At 35.7% G+C, this 22,220-nt stretch overlaps 1 protein-coding gene across 1 annotated transcript in view; it reads right to left on the minus strand.

Annotated features, from left to right (window-relative positions):
• The window catches only part of NEGR1 (neuronal growth regulator 1), an 862,121-nt gene that overhangs the window by 325,491 nt on the left and 514,410 nt on the right, over positions 1-22,220 (minus strand). The window contains exon 3 of the mRNA XM_086717279.1: positions 21,269-21,394. Coding sequence (XP_086573405.1) covers positions 21,269-21,394 — 126 coding nt within the window. The remainder of the gene's footprint in view (positions 1-21,268; positions 21,395-22,220) is intronic.

A 22,220-nucleotide genomic window follows, 5' to 3' on the forward strand; every position in this document is an offset into this window, starting at 1 on the left:
TAATTTAAAAAGAATCATTAGTGCCCTATTGACTATTTAGTGTCCTACATTTATAGACAGTACAGACACATGCAGAAATTCTTCCCAAAGGTCACAAAAAATCAATCTCTCCTGATGAATGTTTTGCTTCCCCTGTTTAGACAACAAGCTTTATATATGCCACTGTTTAATATTTTTGCCCTACGTGCCAGCATGCTCAGATTCTATATTTTTACTGAGCTACTTGTTTTCCCAGAGAGCTTGTCTATAGCTTAATTTTTGTCTTTCATATTTTATTAAGAAGCTTTTGTAAGGTTTTGTATCTCAAAGGTTTTTGTCTTGCGTTGTTTTGTTTTTTAATAGATTATGACACTATGTATGTGTGGGTACATGTATGCAAATTTCAGGTATCTGTATTTTGGGGGAATGTAATGAGACAGAATGTTGTATGCCCCATTTATGGAACTTAGCTTATAACTAGATTCACTGAATTAAAGAACTCTGGAACAGAAAATATCTTAGGGATTCTCTTACCCCTTCATTTTAGGGGTGATAAAGTTGTGTTCTTAATAAGTTAAGGACCTTGCTTAAGATCCCATAGTAAGGTGGCAGAGCTTAAATTTATGATTTTTCCTCTTTTCATTAGCCATACTATCTTGGTCTAGAAAAGATATCCTATCAAATGAGAATATAGTAAAACATTTGGTGCTAATCTGTCCATTCTTTGCTTTGTTGTTTTTGTTTTCTCTTTAGCCTGAATCCTCCAACACAGACTAATATCCAATGTTATTGAAAAATTCATTGGTTTCAGGTTTTATCTCCTCTTTAAAAAGAGACGAACTCTTAGCTAAGGTCAGTAATGAGCGTCCCATGATCTGTTATTTTAATCTGCCATTTCAAATTTATTCACACAGTTTACTTATTTCACCTCTAAAGTGCAGACATGGTACTTATTATAGTTTAGATTGCAGTATAATTTGAACACATCAAGAAATGTATTTGACTCCCAGAACAGTGAATGATCAACATTTAACACAACAAATCCGTGTTAAGGGCATAAGAGGCTCTGCTGAGGATGTCTCTGAAGATCAATACTATTAAATCACACATTTTCCCATTATTTGACTTCCCAAATCCCAGACAGAGGCCTTATTGATTTTACTTGACAATTTTTTTCCCCCCACTGTTTGTTTCTTGTGCTTTCTCTACCCATTGGATGTTGATCAAACAGTGACTTTTATCTTACTAGGCGGGAGCTATTCAGCCTAGAGCTGCTTCTGTGGCTGTCACTCAATGAAGGCCCACAGGCCTCTTGGGCAAACATGCCAGCTCTCAGCTCCTTCTTCCAAGAAAAAATCCTGCCTCACTCAAAAGTGGCCACATAAATTGGCTCAGAACAGCATTCTTCCTGCAGTGAAGTCTACAGACACATTTTCTCTATCAATAGAACAATGCAGACAAGGATATATCCCTTCCAAATTCTGTAATAAAAATTTCTTGGCATAGATATAGAGGAAATTGTGTGAAAATAACATCTATAACAACATTAGAATGTGAAATTTTAAACTCTGAGAATTTGAGAAAAATTTAGTGGTCATCTGGTTCACTGGTTGACTGAAACTTGGCAGAATAAAGAAAGAAAATGAATATACTTGAAGAATTAGTTGAAGAAAAAATATAGAAGTAGCCCTCTACTGGAATTATATAATGCCTAGGAACTACTAACCATGAAATCAAGTATTATGGACTGTCTAGAGGTATAGCAGTAGTTTGTATATAGTGTGATACTAAAAAGCAAACACAATTGAAATGGAATCTTTTTATAATCTACAGTGGGGGTCAGTGAACTTTGTCCATAAAGGGCCACATGGTAAATATCTTCAGATTTGCAGACCAAAAGGTCTCTGTTGCAGTTACTCAACTTTGCTGCTGCAACATGAAAGAAGCCATAGACAATTCATAAATAAATGGGTGTGGCTGTGTTCCAATAAAGCTTTATTTACAAAAACAGACAGTGGAAGGAATCTGTCCCACAGGTTGTAGTTTGTTGACACTTGGTCTACAGGAAATATACAGTTCTGGTTTTACTGACTAGATAGACAAGCTGATAAAGAAGGGAATCTAACATGCAATTACCAACTATCCATTTTTATGGAGGACTGCCTTTTATTTTGAATGTATGCTTTGTCTTCTTTTTTTGCATTAACACATTTTTTTAAATGAAATGATGGTGAGATCAAATGGCAAAATTGTGTGTGTGTGTGTATGTGTATATATATATATATGTATAAAACAAAATTTTATAATTTTAATGTATATATGATACACGCATTAAATAAAATTTTGCCATTTGGGTCCACCATTTTTTCATTTAAAATGTATACATAGACAACAGACACATGAAAAGATGTTCATCGTTACTCACCATCAGGCAAATGCAAGTCAAAACTACAATGAGATGTCACCTCACATCTGTAAGAATGGCTAAAATCAACAACACAAGAAACAGCAGGTGTCGGTGAGGATGTGGAGAAAAAGGAACCCTTGTGCACTGTTGGTGGGAATGTAAACTGGTGCAACCACTCTGGAACACAGTATAGAGATTCTTCAAAAAGGTAAAAATAGAACTACCCTTATGATCCAGCAATTGCACTACTGGGTATTTACCCAAAGAACACAAAAACATTAATTCCAAGGGAGACATGCACCCCCAAATTTATTGCAGCATTATTTACAATAGCCATGATATGGAAGCAGCCCAAGTGTTCATTGATTGATGAATTAATAAAGATCCCACACATACATACAATGGAATATTATTCAGTCATAAAGAGAATGAAATCTTGTTACTTGCAATGACATGGATGGAGCAAGAGTATTTGCTAAGTGAAATAAGTCAGTCAGAGAAAGACAAATACCATATGATTTTACTTATATGTGGGTTTTAAGAAACAAGCAAATGAGCTAAGGGAAAATAAAAAAGAGAGAGAGAGAGAGAGAGAGACAAATCAAGGAAGAGACTTTTAAATATTAAGAACAAACTGATGGTTACCAGAGGAGAGGGGATTGGAGGGATGTGTTAAATAAGTGATGGAGTGCAATTTGTCATGACGAGCACCAGGTGATGCATGGAATTGTTGAATCAGTATCTTGTACAGCCAAAACTAATAGAACACTGTGTGTTCCCTAACCAAAATTAAAATAAAAACTTAAAAAGACAAAAATAAATAAAACTAAAATGTATATATACACATATTAAACAAAATTTTATAATTTTAAAGAATATATGATGTATATTTTACATATATATATATACATTAAACAAAATACATATAAAATATATCTATTAAACAAAATTTGCCATTTTCTTTCACATTTGTTTTATAAAAAATATATATTAATGCAAAATAGGAAGGCAGGACATATATTTATTTATTTATTTATTTATTTTTTTAAATTTTTTTTTTTTAAACATTTATTTATTTTTGAGACAGAGTGAGACAGAGCATGAATGGGGGGAGGGCCAGAGAGAGAGGGAGACACAGAATCTGAAGCAGGCTCCAGGCTCTGAGCTGTCAGCACAGAGCCTGATGCGGGGCTCAAACTCACGGACCGTGAGATCGTGACCTGAGGGAAGTCGGACGCTCAACCGACTGAGCCACCCAGGCGCCCCAGGACATATATTTAAAACAAAAGCGTTCTATGTGAAAATAGATAGTTGATTATATATCTATCTCCAATTGATTCTGTTTCTCTGGAGAACCCTAACACACTGGTCTATAATAAAATACAAGGGTATCGATCATTAGTACACCTTCTCACTTTCATGAGTGCCAGAGTTCATTTATGCAGCATTCCTGATATGAAATTATGCAATTGTTATTATTATCTGATTGATAGGGAGTTTATTACCTAATAAATAGAGTACCAATTCTATTTTATAATACCTTACTTTGCTGGCAATGGTTCCTGAAAATCTCGGCCATTTTGAGATAAACATCATTCTATTGTAGTAAACACATGAACCAGAAATTCTAATTCTACTATTGGCACCTCCAAACAGCTGGGCTTTATACCCTATATCCTACTTTTAGTGATGGTTAACAGCTTGGGCTTTGGAGTCTATCAAAGTTGAACGTAAATTCTGACTCTGAAATTTTGAATACTAGTTGTAGCCCTTGGTAAAATTACTAAATGCCAAGTCCCAGTTCCTTCAGCTAAAATATGCAAATAACAAACATCACCTATAATATAGGGACTTTTCTGAAGTTTAATTAAGAAAATGAATATAAACTGCCTGGCAGATAAGAAGTGCTCACAAGAAGATATTGTTGACATCATTAGTGTTGCTAGTGTTAATAGAAGAAGAGATCAAATCATGTCCCAAAATGACCAAAAATATATTTCAGGTTTTGCTATCCATTCAAAAATATTTTTAGGCACCTATCATATTGAGAGCACAATGAAGATCAGGATAGAAAGTGGATTTGACTCTTGTAAATCTTATGCCCTAGCAGAGATAAAAGATGGCATTGTCTGTACCTACATGAATCCTCAAAAGTAGGTCATGGTCGGTGGGTTTGCTAAATCTCAGGAGTCTTTTGCCCGTGTCTGAATACTTTCAGGAGGAAGTATACACATCTCTATTAGCAATCATAGAGCTACATACTGCCTTTTCCATCATTCATGATAAGGAATCAGTGTTATCGATACTGTCTTCTGCCTGTGGACTGTTAACAAGATTCCTCCTCTGATTTTCTAGTAATTATATATACAACCTTCTTTGTATTCTAAGGATGGGTTGCTACTATGTATTTAGTAGGTCCATCCCCTTTAATGGGTAGATTTCAAATTTGTGGATGTTGTAGACATATAAATGAAAGAATAATTTCAAAATAATGAAATTGGAAGGCAGTGTATAAGAAAATCGATGCTGAACAACAATCCGAATTGCATATCTTAATCTAGACATGTTTGATGTGTAGTCTAGACATCGTGATTAAAGTTGATTATGTCAGGGCCTTAAGAAGCTCAACATGTGTCCTTCTTTGCGTTAGTGGGGTTTAGAGAAATCATATTCTATTCAACCCCCTTACATCTGATTACCCCACCATCTGTAGGAGGAAATCCTAGAGAGGATAAATTTGCATACCGAAGCCAAGTAAAGGTTGAGTTCCAATTCCATTACCAAACTACCTAAATCAGAATTTTAATTCCACCTTAACCCCTTTAGATTACAGTCTTAGACTACATGGACTCAGTGTATCACAGAAGCAATGTTTGAAAGACACAACACAAATTTAAGAATCTAACAAATTCATCAAACGTATCATATGAAAAGTTTCTTTTTTGGCTTATAGGCTCAAATTATATTTACTGAGCATTTTCGTATTCTAGTGAACTGGTATACCTATTACTCTATAAATCAGATTCCACAGGTGTGTAGATAGAAGCTTTTTTTTTCCCTAACTATCTAGAAACTACACCAATTTTCTTTCTTCCTTCTTCCTGATTTAACTCGGTGGATCCAACATATGCTCTGTAACATTTTAGAATGGTGATAGGAACAGTTGGCAATATGTGATGGCTGCAGAGCAAGGGAACACCTGGGAAGAGAAAGGCTGACTTTTTCGAAGACTGCACCTCCTGTTACCGACCACAAGGAAAGGGAAAGGATTGTGATTCCTTTGAGCAATAAACTGCCAGGTGACATTTCCAGGCTGGTGCCAGTCAGGGCAGCAGACACCTGGGGTGATGAATTGGGCATAAAGCACACACAATTTCAGGGCAAAGCAATGGAACGGAACTAAGAGACAGAGCATGTTATCAAAAAAGAGGAGAAGAGAAGCTTTCCTGAAAGAGCTGGAACTGAGAAACTTTGTGTCCCTCTAACTGACATGTTCCAGTGACAGAGCTGAGCACAGGGAGCTTGTGAGCAGCGCACAATACACTCCTGAGAGTCTTCAGCTCCTTACGCACTCTCTATTGGTCAAACAGAAGCCTCTACATCGTGGGGTTAAGAATAAAACATAAAAGAGATGGTGATATTACGTTTACAATTGCTCCTATTTCTGTTTTGGTTTATGATCCATCGGAATTTAAATGTTCTGCAATTACTATTGTATGGCACTACTGTGGTCCTTTAACAAGAACATTTTTGTGACATAAAAAAAAAGGAAAAAAATTCTCCTTTAAGTTGGGGAAGGCAGCATGGATAAACAAAATTAGCCTGTGTCGCTAATTGCTGAAGCCCAATGACAGGTATATTGGATTTGTTATATTCTTTCTCTCAAAAAATTTGACCCTCATCCTTACACACAGTCCAGCAAACATCCCATATCTCTTCTCCCCATCACCACAAAATTTCTGAAAGAGACAAGATTTCTCTGCTAGTTCACCACCCTCACCTGCATTCCCTATTTAAACCACCCAGTCTGGCTCCCATTTCCAACCGTGTCACTAAAACAGCTTTTATCAAGGTCAAAATTGATCTTTATTTTGCCAAACACAATACACACTTTGCTGCATGTATCTCATTCTATCTCTTATTACACTTCAACTCTTTAAGCTTTTTTTCTAATTATTAAAACAATCTTTCTGTTCTATGAATTTACTTTATTTTTTAAAGAGTTTATTTATTTATCTTGGGAGACAGAGAGACAAAGAGAGAGACAGAGAGTGCGTGTGGGGATAGGGCTGTGCTGACAGCACAGAGCCTGATGCGGGGCTTGAACTCATGAACTGTGAGATCATGACCTGAGCCACAGTTGGATGCTTAACTGACTGAGCCACCCAGGCTCCCCTCTATGAATTTCCTTTCAAACTAATTTAAATTTTACAATTTACTTTCCTCAGTCTTCATCTGTCATACTAGCAACTCTTGCTTTTTCTTTTGTTCTTTCATCTCCTAAATCCTCACACATTGGTCATGGACCTTCTTTGTCTATCCACTTTGCCTCCTGAGGACAGACTCCCATTCATAACCCCAGGTCTCATTTCTTGTCCTGGCTCCTTCCACGAGATTAAGCCTCATTTAGCCAATTACTCACTGATATTTCCATTGGGATGTCTAATATACCTGATAACATGGCCAAAAGAAAAATCGATCTTTCTTGAAAATATATTTCTCTCCTGGTTTGCTTCACGTCAGTTAACAACATGCCCATTCTCCAAACTGATGAAACCATAAAACTAAAAGGCATTCCCCATCTCCCATCTCTCAGTCTTTTGATTTTACTTGTAAAAAGGGAAAGGATTCAGGCACTTCTCTCCCTCTATTGCCATTACCCTTGTTGAAGTCAGCATCATCCCTCACTGCAACTACTACATTAGTCTCCTGAATGGTCTCCCGGCTTCTGCTTCAGGCTCCCTGCAACTCATTCTCTACACGGTACCAAAAACATATTTTGCACATTAAAATAAAATCATGTCACTCCCATGTTTCCATGGCTTCCCTCTGCATTTAGAAAACAAGCAAACAAACAAACAACAAACACCTATTTTGCTCCCTATGGTCTCTAACCCCTGGTTGATCTGACCAGCACGTGCTAACCTTTTGCAACCTCACCTTAAGCTATTCTTTCCCCTTTTCTCTGCTTGTTCCAGGCCCACTGCCTTCAGTTTTAAAACACACCGACTTCTCTCCTGCTTCAATTATTCGCAGATATTATTCTCTCTACACAGAATGCACAGCATTACTTCACACAGCAGCCTCCCTTCCTTCAGCTTCAAGTCAAGGCTTCGCTTAAAAGATAGCTTCTCAAAGATACCTCCTTGTTTTATTCATAGTCTATGACTTTATACAGTCTTTAGTTAACGTGTAATTATTTCCCTCTTCATCTGTGTCTTCCAACAAGATTGTAAACTCTGAAGTTAGTAGCTGTATTTTTGCCTCTTACATCTGTGTATTCACTGTTTAGCAAATTGTCTGGCATGTAAGTGTTCAATAGAGAATTTTTAAAGAAAATAAATGTAAAATAAATATTCATAATATAACCATTATATAATGAGCTAAGGATTTTTTTTACTAAGCAATCTATTTTTGCAAAACATGTTAGCCAGATTGAACGCTCTCAACACTGAATGTATTTGCACTATGACAAAATTAAGAATCTCTTTTCTTTTTAACATATGAGAGCTATAGAAGAAAAATTTACCCTAGCAATAAGACTTCTTGATCACTCCAGACAGCCCAATCTAAGTTTATTTATTTATTTTTCAGACAGAGAGAAAGCATGTATGTGTGTGTGAGCAGAGGAGGGACAGAGAGAGAATCCCAAGCAGGCTCCTTGCTGTGGGCACAGAGCCCAGTGGGGTGGAGCTGCATCTCAGGAACCCTGAGATCATGACCTGAACCAAAATCAAAAGTAACACTTAACCGACAGTCACCCAGGCTCCTGTAGACAGCCCAATCTAGTAGAAATAGTCAACGGCTAAGAAGAGTTGTTGGTTTTCTCATTTCTTGCCTGTTGATCATTTTTCAGCCAGCTGCTGTCTCTTATGTCTGAAAATTTAAGAATTGCCAACTAAGACTTTATTTGAAGGGCAAACATTCCTTTACACCTATCACATTTTAATAAACCAATCTGCAAGTTATCATATACTTTAGGCTTCTATGTTAAATGAATATGAATGTTTATACGACTTTCTCAAAAATCAATTAAATGCCTCACAAAAGCCATCAGGTGCCTACTGAGTCAAACACAGGGTTGAGAAGCCATTTTATCTTTACAGATGTGTGTTCAAAATCCATAATTAGTCCTTGTCATGTCACAAAAGGAAAAATGGAGTATACTTCCATGAAATACCTGGTTGTAATCAACTCCACTGAGAATCTTGCTTTGAGAGTTCTCTCCTTCTCTTCAGCTGGTTCTTTTGTCCTGTAATTGAATTGAATTTGCTCCTCACCCCATTCCTTCCAGACAGCTTCTCATTTGAGGGCTCTGAAGATGTATTACACTAATATATCCTCAGAATGACAATGCTATGATGATGCATGGGTATAATACATCTTCAGAGCTTCAGCACTGTCCAGAAACAATACAGCTAGTACTGGATTAAATTCGAACCTAATGCAAAAGGAAGCATTTTAAAAAATTGGCTAACAAGGAAGGTGAAAAGAAAACGTAAATAAAAAAGTTATTTTAATGAATTCCATAATCCTGTATATTTTAAAAACAAGTTTTTGAGACTTTAGTATGGCTTATTATTAATCTGTAAATTTATGCAAGAATATACTTTGCAAATTTCTAAAGATCACAGTGAAACAACCTTAGACAAAAATACACAACAATTCTAGGTTTTTAGTCTCCATCTCTAGGCAAAGTTTACACAAAAAGCTTATATGCAATAAATATTGCATTTTGTCTCTTTTGTCTGGCAAAATTAGTCTCTCAACATTTCATAAGACATTTTCATTATGTATTATACTAGGGGACATTTCATGAATGCTGACCTTCTTCCCTTAGGACAAAGTCACTTTTGTAACATTTTCATAGAGAATGAAAGTACCATCTTCTTTTTTTTTTAATTTTTTTTTTCAACGTTTATTTACTTATTTGGGACAGAGAGAGACAGAGCATGAATGGGGGAGGGGCAGAGAGAGAGGGAGACACAGAATCGGAAGCAGGCTCCAGGCTCTGAGCCATCAGCCCAGAGCCCGACGCGGGGCTCGAACTCACAGACCGCGAGATCGTGACCTGGCTGAAGTCGGACGCCCAACCGACTGCGCCACCCAGGCACCCCTGAAAGTACCATCTTCTGATAAAAAAAATATTCCATAAAATTTTTGGGAATTTTAACAGGCTGAAATTGGGTTGCACGGTAAACTAGGTCTAGGGGATTTATAAACAATAATAACAAACAGAAAAACTAAGCACCATTATTCCTGGTCTCCTGGTCACAGTATCCTTTGTATCCTTGACCTTGGCTTTGTTTAGGTTAGTAATCATACAGAAGTCTCAGAGAGGCTTGCTCCTTTATTGTGAAGGCAGTCTCCTAGGAATCTATAGCTGTCTGAAAGACTTTTCTTTTGTTCTTTATTTTTATGGATTTTTTTTTCCTACAGCAAAAATAAAACTAAAGAAAACAAATTTATGCCTCCACTAATACATAGTGTTTCCTGTCCTCCCCTCTCATTCCCCACCCACCATTTATCAGAATCTGAATAAATAATTCAAACTTTGTTGTTAGAAGTCATTGTGGTAGTTGCTCAGTAAAGTAATCCCTTTTTTGTCTTCTGTACAAGACAACTAAATACAAAAAAGCATCTCACAAGTTTAGAAATGCAATCATTATCTGATTTTTATCACATACAAGCACAGCATTTATTGCTATTTATCATGACCGTCTTTCATCATCTGTCTTCAAGCAACTTTTACCTGACGATGAACTGTAAAAGAAATTTTAATAATAGTAACCAAGAATTTGGAGCTCTTAATTTTGCCCGAGTTTTCTTTTAAACTCTTGTTTGTTAGCATTCCCTTTAGATCACAGCCCTGTGATATTATTATTATTACTATTACTATTATCTCCATTTTGCAGATGAAGAAAATGAGATACAGAGAGCTTAAGAAATTTGCCCAGTGTAACACATGTAGTAAGTGGCAAAACAGGGATTTAAAACCAAGTGGTACAAGTACTAGCTATGTCCTTTCTAGCACTGTTATAAGTGCCTTGTTTAATAGGAGTTTAATAATTATAAAAATGTTATTAGCTTTTTCTATAATTTCTTTGGGGAAATGATCTATTCACAAAGGTTATAAAGGAAAATAATTATTAGTCATATTAATTTTTAAGACATTAATCAGCAAATAGGAATTTATTAATCATGTGAAGAATTTACAGTATTCTAAAATATTATATCCTTTAATAGATATTTATTGAGTACTTACTATGTAGATGTATTTGCCTGAATCATAGGTCATACAGAGATAGCTCATAAAAAGAATAAAAAGTGTTTATCATAGTTTTATTGATCTATAATCCAAGATTACTAAAATCATTTTAATTTTCACTAGTGATGATTATACCTAATTATGGTCAAGTTAATCAAGAAAAGTATAATTTTAAAACAAGGTGGAGTACCATTAAAATTCAATAGCAATGTACTGATTTTGAGTAACGAAAATGGGTATAGTATTCTTTTACACAGGAGATCATAACTCCTCTAATAATTTATTTCAAGCCAACCATATGCTCATGTCTATAACTGTCAATGACACTTTGGGTCTTGATTTGTAAAAAAAAAAAATCATTATTGACATATTTTCTTTTTCTTATTGTAGTAATAAGCCAGAAACAGCACTTAAGTTTCAATAGAGCTTGTTTGTATAGGAATGTAGTCTTGATGGACATGATTTTACATTTATGAGAAGTAAAACCAAGTTGTATCTTCACTGACTGCTGGGGTTTAAATGATCAGTACAACCTGGGTTCAAATGAACATCATGCTTTTTTCTTCGTGAATGTATCTAAGAGGTTATAATACTTTGCATGTAAAATAGTTAGCATATGTTAAACTATGTTAGAACAGTGCCTGGGGCATACTAAGTGCTCAATAATTAATACTTAATATAAGTATTAACTGGGCTCGGGGCGCCTGGGTGGCGCAGTCGGTTAAGCGTCCGACTTCAGCCAGGTCACGATCTCGCGGTCCGTGAGTTCGAGCCCCGCGTCAGGCTCTGGGCTGATGGCTCAGAGCCTGGAGCCTGTTTCCAATTCTGTGTCTCCCTCTCTCTCTGCCCCTCCCCGTTCATGCTCTGTCTCTCTCTGTCCCAAAAATAAATAATAATAATAAAAAAGTATTAACTGGGCTCATTTTATTTTATTTATTTTTTATTATTTTTATGTTAATTTTTGAGAGAGACAGAGTGCAAGCAGGGGGTGGGTGGGAAGATGGGGAGAGGCAGAGAGAGAGGAGACACAGAATCAGAAGCAGGCTCTAGGCCCTAAGCTGTCAGCACAGAGCCCAATATGGGGCTCGAACCCACAAGCCATGAGATCATGACTTCAGCCAAAGTCAGACACTCAACCAACTAAGCCACCCAGGCACCCCAAACTGGGCTCATTTATACATTCACAGTACCTACTGGTGATCCTTCTGGAACCATATGGGATCTATTTTAATATTATGAGTGAAATTTTTAACCATGGAGTCTCACCTCAGCATGAATTAGCATGAAATTTACAACCAAATTAAAAGCTGAATTTTCTAAGATTACAAACAAGTCTTAACTTGTTTTAATATAACCAGTTATGTAATGCCTTTTCCTAATACATGTAAGGTGACATTGAAATCACTCTGAAAAAATAATCTAGAAAAATCTAATTCCTAAAACATAAACAGCCTAAAAGAATGCAACCTTGCCAACAAAATGGATGGATATAGAGGGTAAAATGTTAAGTAAAATAAGTCAGTCAGAGAAAGATAAATATTATATCATTTCATTCCTATGTGGAATTGAAGAAACAAATGAACAAAGCGGGGGCGGGGGAGAAACAGAGAATCAACACTCTTAGATATATAGAACAAACTGGCAATTGCTAGAGGGGAGGCGTGGGGGGCAGGGGTGAAAAGCTGAAGGGGATTAAAGAGCACACTTATCATGAGAACTGAGTCATGTATAGAATTGTTGAATCATTCACTATATTGCACATCATCTGAAACTAACACATAATATTGTATGTTAATAATACTTAAATTATTTACTTTTTTTAATGTTTGTATATTTTTGAGAGAAAGACAGCATGAGCAGGGGGAGTGTCAGAGAGAGAGGAGACACTGAATCCAAAGGAGGTTCCAGGCTCTGAACTGTCAGCACAGAACACAATGTGGGGCTTGAACCCACAATCCATGAGATTATGACAGCCATAATCTCATATGTCATATGAGATTATGACAGTTGGTTGAGCCGAGATGCTCAACCAACTGGGCCACCCAGGTGCCCCAATTTATACTTAAATTTTTAAAAAACAAATTAAATTTAAAAATATACATAAATAACCTAATACCAACCATTATTTCCAAATTCAGCCCACCCAAGGGAGATAAACTGGAGTGTGTGTGTGTGTGTGTGTGTGTATTGTTTTTTTTTTTTTTTTTTTTTCCTAATGCCCAGCTCCTTCAGAAAATCAAGTTCCATAAGAAAAAAAAAAAAGATCCTTTATAAAATGCTTGAAATTTTTGATGGGTTCATGTTTTCTGTTTTATATGGGTAAGCACTTTCCTCTGAGAATAGTGGATTATATTTTATATTGATTCATCGTATCATCAGACTCATTGTTTAGCCTTATATGTGTTTTAAAATAATGAAAACTTTCTTGTTTTCTAAATTCAAATAGTAGGCATTAACAGTTCTGAATGCAAACAATTCCTCATAGCCCACCACTAACTAAATAGAAGTAGAGAGGACTCTGGAAACAGACAAATGAAAGTTAAAATTATAAAGAAAACTCCCAGAACAAAGAGGCACTTTTAACTGCATATATAAATTATTGGTGTGCAATCTTATGGTAAAAGTTTAACTTGCCATCATTATGTAGATTCATTCATTATATAATTATCCATTATGTAAAGCCATTATGGAAATTCACAAACACTCCACATAGAGTGCAACTCTACAATGGAACCAGAACCATAGCTTGTAATCTGAAGATCTCATATTGTTGAAATGTCATCAGCATAAATTGCTGGTTTTACTAAATTTTTCTTCCTAACATTAAAGAGTAAAGTGCAGTGTCAGGATTGCAAACCTGAAAAAAGACTCTTAAAGAATTACAGTGTTTGGGCGACAGGCTGCCAGCTTGCGAGGATCACACACACAGCCTCTTCATCATACCATCCTTGGTGTTGGCCCAGCACTCAAGTGTTTCAGAGACTTTCTTTCACAAAAGGGGAATGACAATAGAATCAAGAGCACTAATAGAAAGTAATAGCTTCTCCGGGCGCCTGGGTAGCTCAGTCGGTTGAGCAGCCGGCTGACTTCACTCAGGTCATGATCTCGCGGTCCGTGAGTTCGAGCCCTGCGTCGGTCTCTGTGCTGACAGCTCAGAGCCTGGAGCCTGTTTCAGATTCTGTGTCTCCCTCTCTCCGACCCTCCCCCGTTCATGCTCTGTCTCTCTCTGTCTCAAAAATAAATAAACATTAAAAAAAAAAAGTGTTAAAAAAAAAGAAAGTAATAGCTTCTGGTTTGTACCTGTATTGACTCAAATTATTTTCAGAATTATTTTAAACAATAGATTTGAATGGTACACATCGTTTTTAGTTAATAATTTTCATTTTTTATAGCTTTCTATTTTTTCTGATAATTAACATTTCTGTCTTAATTCTCTTTAAAGGTTATAGAAGTTTTAATGTGCTAAACCTGCATGTCTTACAGCTAGGAAATAAAATTTCAAACCTAAACTTCTTTTAAAGTATCTAAGGCAGGGGTCAGCCAACTCTTAAAAAAACAGACAATGGGGCTCCTGGGTGGCTCAGGCGGTTACGTGTACGACTTCAGCTCAGGTCATGATCTCACGGCTTGTGAGTTAGAGCCCTGTATTGGGTTCTGTGCTGACAGCTCAGAGCCTGGAGGCTGCTTTGGATTCTGTGTCTCCCTCTCTCTCTGCCCCTCTCCTGCTCGTGCTCTCTCTCTCTCAAAAATAAATGAACATTAAAATAATAATAATAAAAAAAGAACAGACAATAAATTGTTTAGGCTTTGTGGACCATATGGTTTCTACTGCAACTACTCAACTCTACCTTGTAGTACTGAGAAAGCAGTCAAAGGCTATATGTAAAGTTGATAGCATGGCTATGTTCCAACAATAATGACGACAACAACAACAACAACAAACTTCATCTACAGAAATAGAAAGTAAAGCCAGTTGGCCCACAGGCTTTAGCTTGCTAACCCATGGTCTAATGAATACTGACTTTGTTATCCTGAAATGGCTCTCTTTTGACAATCTTAAAATCCTTAATATTCCTTAGTTTGGCAATATCTGTTATATTCCTAATGGACAGTTTATACTATTTATTTTATAGCTGGGGACGTATAGCAATACTTACAGCAAGCATGGAAAACACTCGTTTTTAGTTTTCAAAAGTTCTATACGTCAATCCACATGATTTCCAAATGTTGTCTTAAGGTTATTTTAAGGCTACTTGAATGTTAAATAAGTGTATGTCTTATTAAACTCAGTATTCTATCCCAAGCAGAAACATCCTTTAAGAATAAAGGCAAAATCAAGATATTCTCAGATGAAGTCTATTCTGAGAGAATATCTTTAGTGGACCTACCATAAAAGCATGGCTAAAGGAAGTTTTCTAAATAAAAGGAAGAATAACAGAATAGATAAATACAAAATACTTCCCTTCTTTTGAGTTTTCTAATATATGCTTGGCAGTTGAAACAAAAACTATACCACTGTATGTAGAGAAATATTTAAGATTACTATATCAAAAAAGCAGGAGAATAAATGTAGGTAAGGTTTCTATACTTCACTGGAACTAGTAAAATATGGATACCTGTAGACTATGATAAATTATGCTTATATGATACAATACTATTAAATTTATGCAAAGAAGCACAGTCAAAAACCCTATGGATAAAACAAAGCAGAATTCAAAAATGGCCAAGTAACTCACAGAAAGGCAGGAAAAAGAAAACAGAGAGAAAAACTAGAGGGAACAAACAGAAAACAACAACAAAATAAGATACCAGTCATAAGCCCAAGCAAAGGTGTCACGCGATTGATTTCAGAAAAGAATAACTGGAGTTTGTGGACAAGATGAAGTCAATAGAGGGGAAGAGGTTAATGAGGGAGGGAGAGAGAGAATATTTAATGGAATAAGGAACTGACAGGGGCACCTGGGTGGTTCAGTTGATTGAGGATCTTACCCTTGATTTTGGTTCAGGTCATGATCTCGCAGTTGGAGCCCTGCGTCAGGCTCTGCATTGAGGTGCAAAGTCTGCTGGGGATGCTCTCCCAGTCTCTCTCTGCCCCTCCCTGTGCTTGTGCTATCTTTCAAAATAAATGAATATACTTAAAAAGAACCGACAAATGGGAAAGGATGAATGGAATCCAGTACATAAAAGGACAAAACGACATGAACAAACAGTCTTTATCTTCAGTTCAGCAATAGCCTTAACTCTTATGGATAATTAGGGTGATATATTCCATCAAACAGCACTAGGCATACGGAAATTAGACAAAAGAGAGTTTAAGACATACAATCCAGTGTTTACGATCGGATTTTGCTCCAGAGCTAAAAGAATATCTTTGTCAGCTAATAAACACCAACAGGGTAGAGTGAGAACATTTCTGGAGATTCCAGATATCAAAGTATAAAAAGAAACTAGGAAGCAAAGATTAAGATAAGCAGCAATGAATAATAAATGGAGATTTGATAGAGGCTTTCAAAATGCCTCATATTTGATATCTGTAATCTATTATTTTAAAATGTATCTTTTAACTTTTCCTATGTTTTTTTTTCTTGAGTGGATCTAGATTTATTAATCTAATGATGTATGATTAAGAATTTTATTTTGCTTTTATATTCAAAATCAGATGACTTGTGTAAATTTGTCAATGTTCTCTAAAAGTTTTAAGTGAGTTTTAGCTTTATGATACCCTCATTTGAGAGCAGCTATGTGAAGTGCATTCAAGAGTTGTAAGTAAGCCCCTCAATTTTAGAAACAGGGTTGGAGATTCCATTTGATCAAAAGTTTAAACACATTTCAGTAGTAAATTAACCACTAATACTACATGATATTTACTGTAAGTCACCGACTCTGTTCAATGCTCTATACTATTCCATTTAATACTCATAACAATTCTGGCACAATTAGTACCACCATGTTATGTGTAAAGTTTAAAGGAGTTAACAGTTTTGTCAAAGATTTTACAGTGTGTAAGATGAAGATCTGGGTCTCAAACCCAGTTCTGACTGATGTAAAGTTCATGATCTTAACCACTGTACTATACTAGCACCGTCTGATGCCTAAGAAATTGTGGGTAGGAAACTTCATTATTAGAATTCCCTTAGGGATTATATTAAATTACCTTACCTTACCTTTAAATTACATGAAATTGAATTACCTTAGATTACAAATTTTGAGAAATCCTTGAAAATGTCTAAGTATGTAAGAAGTTAGTCATAGATTAAAGCAGTAGTATCACTTGTAAATAAAGATGCATGAAGTTTCTATCTAAGTTTCTCATGATCGAACAGTTAATTGCCTCCTTATGTTCTGCTTGACATAAATACTTTTTACCATTCATTCTGTAATCACCTTTTGTATGCACACTACGTTCCAGGCCCTATCCCAGGATTGTTAGATAAAACCAAACAAAATATGGTTAATTTTTTGCACTAAAGTTATTTAAGTTCTTTTGGTTAATAGAGTATCATAGAAAATAGTCTAGATGTCTGAGTTTCTGATAATTTTACTGTAAAACAGGTGAACAGGGTTATATATTTGAAGCCAATGTATACTTATTATAACCCCAAGTATACTGTATCCAACTATCTGAAGTAATGTAAAATCTCTGATTCCACAGATAGGGCAATTAAAATACAAGATGAACCTGGCATATTTTGCCATGCCAGAAAGCATCAAAGTGTTGAAAAAAAAAAATGATGGTAACACATCAAAAGGACATGGGAATCAGAACGAAGTGACTTCTACTCACCAAATAAGGGACAATTGGAGAATCAAAATAACCAAAGACAGTAATGAAATATAAAAAGTTTAAAAAAGTTGGGAATCCTTGAGCCTCCACCATTATAAATAGATAAAGTAATAAATAAGTAAGAAATAGGGGAAGTCAGGTTAATGATTGCAGTGGAATGCCAAGCGCTGACTGGTAAAAGTAGGATTGCTCAACCTAGAAAAATCATCATTTTGTAATCATCAGAGTAAAGATTAGTTCACAAAAGAATCACTGGTAATGCAAAATCTAAGGGGAAGGTTAACAAGCAACAGACATTTGCATTTTAAGGGTTTAAAATCTCTCCAATACTGCTTAGTGGTAGCATGGCGAAAGGAAGAGAGAGAGAGAGAGAGAGAGAGAGAGAACTATGCAATGCAGAAATCAGACACCTTGATTAGGTAATCAAAATTACATCACAAATGAGGGACAGATGGATATCCTGCGCCTGTGGATATCATTCCCTGAGAAGGCCACAACTTCACTTGTTTCGTCCCAGATGGGCATGACTAGAACCTAATCACGAGGAAGCAGGAGTCAAACCCCAAATGAGAACACATCCTGTTAAAAAAGAAGGGGATGGCACATTCAGTGCTGAAAAATGTCAGTGTTTGGTAATGCCATTAGGAATTAGACCCCAGAATAAAGAGGACTGAAGGGATGTGACAACAAAATAAGATACTTGGATTTCGTACTTAGAGGGAAAAAAAATCTATACCCAACGTTATTCCATCAATTGACAAAATTGGAATATGAATAACAATGGGACAAAAGTATGATACCAATGTTAAATGCACGTAAGTTGAAAACAGCATCACGGTTACATAAAAGAATGCCCTTAGTCTTCAGAAACACACACTAACATAACTAGGAAGAAAAGGCCATGATGTATGCAGATTGTTTTCAAATGGTTCAATGAAAAAATATATAAATTTTCATATACTCTACACACAGCAAATGTTGAAGCAAATGGGAAAAATGATGGATGAAATCAAGTAAAGGATGTAGGGCATAGTTTGTATTATTTCTGTAACAATTTTTACATGAATTTGAAATTAATTTTTAGATATAGAATAGAAAATATAGAAAGAAAGAAATCATCAACATACATAAACTCTAAGGAAGCTCATATATACAGAAACTTCTCAAGAACGATGTTTTTGTGAAAGGTACAATGTGTTGTTTGAAGTAACAAGTAGGATGACACCTCCAGTTAGTTAAGGCAATGTGTGTGATATGCTTGAACCCACAACCTAATTTTTGTGGGGGGTGGTGGTGGGGATTAGGGAGAAGCTCTGTGGAGCTATCATCCTGTGACCACTTTTTTAGTTGATTTGTAAAACTGATATAGACCATGAACAAATCAGCAAGAATTAACAAAAGTACTGGTTAAAAAAAAATCTAAACAAATTACACATGTGCAAAAACCAGCCATTATTTCTAGTACAGACAGGGAGTGTATCTGTATCTGTTATCTGTTCCTGTGGCGACCACTATTTTTAGATACATTTTCTTTTGTGATATCGCAAAAGAAGAGAGCATACAAAATGTTGATATTCGCTAGGTAAAATATAGACAGATCAATGGAGTTTATGATTTTGCTTTAAATATAAGTATGTAAGTTTGGAGAAATTTAATAGAATTATAAGACATGTTACTTAAAGCAGAAACTCTACAGTGCTGTGCATTTGAATACAGATCATTAATAAATTATAATTTGAAATTATTGGAAGCATTTATAAATATATCGGCCATGTCTAGCTATTCACTGGAGAATAGTTAATATTTATGCTAATTTTACCCATTTGCTCTGTATGGCAGGATCAGAAAAATAAATCCATGCGCAGTTTAACTTATAAACCCAATCTGTCTTCTTTCAGCTTCATGATGTTATCCATTATCATTATTCTAATAACTTCACTAACCAACATTCACGCTATTTAATTAAACCAAAATGTATCTAAGCACTTAAAAAGAAGAATATGCATAATAACAAGCACTGCAAAGCAGGAGAGTTCAGTCCAAAATATTAATCTTAAATTATATGAAGATGAAGATTATGTGCTTCATTCTTACAAAAATTATATTGCCATATCAGATTTAAATCCCCGGAAAGATGATTAAGAATCAGCCATACATTTGCGTATCACCTTATACTTTTTAAAGCACATTTATGCTTATTATCTTTTTTAAGTCTCACAATAGTTAGGCATTTTTATCATTTGATTTTTGGAAAGTAGAAAACTAGCTGAAGGAAACTGAGGCTATGAGATTTGCAATACAATTGGCTGAACTGATGTGGATGAGAACCTTGAGATAAAAGTATTTGTATCCTAACTGCTTGCCCTCGGTTTGTCTCACTTAGACCCCATAGAGAGTCCTGCCACTAATTCAGTGCTCATATACCAGTTTTATGATTCTGTAGCTGCTCTAAGGAGTGAAGTATTGGCAGTCAAGAGCACACTCCTGCTTCAGAAATAATATAGGGGCCATAATGCATATTATATAAGTATATACTGCTGTTCTATTGATTTTTTTCTCACATTCATGCTAATACTTAGCATATGATGTAAGTCTCATTAGACCGACTGCATAAATGAGGAAACTCAAAGACACTTAAGGACAAGTGATACTAAGGACAGCATTAGCAGATAAAATGGATGTGGCCATTGTACTCTTTCTACACCTACATGAAGGGTGATTTTCTGATTTCTTTAAAAGCAGTTTCATCACACTAGCCTTGTTAGAGCTATTTCCACCAAAACTATAAGACAAATAAAATCAGATTTCACTTATCGAGTATGTGGTGGGATCCTATCCATTAAAAGTACCACTGTTATTTCCAGGGTACAACTCAAAGCTATATAGTTCAAATATTTAATCTTTACACAAATTGGTAATGCTGTGAAGAGTGGCTGTGAAAACAGCCTTGTTTTGATGATGATTATACCCAACTTCCTAAAGTTGACTTAATGTCTTTAGGAGAACGTGCACTGTAGCAGAAGCACCCGAAACCCATACAAAATGTTACGTCCCTTAATTTCACCTACCTCTGTGGTCTTGTACAAGTTACTTAAAGTCTTGGGTTTTCAGATTCCTCATCAGTTAAAATTTAATTCTAAATGCCAAATCCTTGATTCTGAGCTGCATTTTGAAATTAGACCCAGCAACCTCATAATTTGTATAATTTCATTCTCTCTTGATTACCTTAGCAGTTCACGCTGGCCTATTAACATGTGAATGACGACTGAATAAAAGCCTTACACATTTAAATGAAGATATTTCTCTTGTGATATTTCCATTTGAGCTTTATGTCTATTGATTTGTGATTATCCAGTACACTAAAATGAAAATAACCTTGACTAAGAACCAAGAGACATAGATTCTAATCTGGGCTCTGACAGAAACCGTTCATTTAACTTCTGTGAACTACAGTGCCTTTAGGCATAAAGATTCAGTATAAAAATACGTATCCTGTTTATCTCACAAAAAATATGTAAAAAATATAAGTTGACTCTTAGGTTCTGAACATCGAGGTTACAGAATAATAATGAGCAATGGTTCAAACAACACTGATATATTTCTGCTTTACCTGATGGTGAGATGTGCCGCCAAGAAATGGAAGGCTCTGGTTTCCCAGTGGCCAAACAAGTAAGGGTGACATTGGTTCCTTCATTGATGGTCATATCGCTTGAGATGTCATATATCTTCGGAGGAACTGAAATGACAAAACATTCAGTGGTCAGCAAAATACAGTAAAATTCTATTGAACTAAACATGATCAACTCCACGATATTATACCTACAGCCCATGTTCACCACTCAAAATAGAGATTCTCTGGATTGTTAGGACTCTCCTAGAGTTTTCTGTATGTTGGCTGGTTTTATTTGTTCGCCAATTTTTAGATATTGAATACTTCAGCATAAATGAATTAATAACAAAAAAGTTTGAATTTTTGAATTTTACTTCAATTAAAATTTTATTGTCCATACTTGTATTAGACACTGCAATATAGCCAATCTAGCTGTTCCACCTATGTATCTCCACTATAATGATGGCTTTCTTGATGAGATGATTTAATAAGAATGGAAATTTGGAAGAAACTTAAAATAGCAGAACAGTTGCTCTTTTAAAAGCTAAGTGAGGTAAAACATATATAGGATTAGGAGGTAAGGGGTGCTTGGGTGGCTCAGTCGGTTGAGCATCTGACTCTTGTCAGATCTGACTCAGGTCATGATCTCATGGTTCGTGGGACTGAGTCCTGCGTTGTCAGTGTGGAACTTGGGATGTTCTCTCTCTCTGTCTCTCTCTCTCTCTGCCCCTGCCCTGCTTGTGAGCAAGTGAGTGCCCACCTGCACTCTTTCTCTCAAAATAAATAAACATTTAAAAAAGATTTCAGGGTTACAAAAGCATTTGGGACCTCAATTTTCAATCTGCCAATTAGTAGGGGTGGACTTACTAACCATTTATATTTGAAGGGGCTCCATTTCTAAGGGCTTGAAAAGTGTCTTCTTGTCAGGGAAGGCTGGAAACTGCTGGTTAAA

Source organism: Puma concolor, chromosome C1, assembly GCF_028749965.1.
Source record: "Puma concolor isolate L17-30 chromosome C1, mPumCon1.1.hap2, whole genome shotgun sequence".
NCBI lineage: Eukaryota > Metazoa > Chordata > Mammalia > Carnivora > Felidae > Puma > Puma concolor.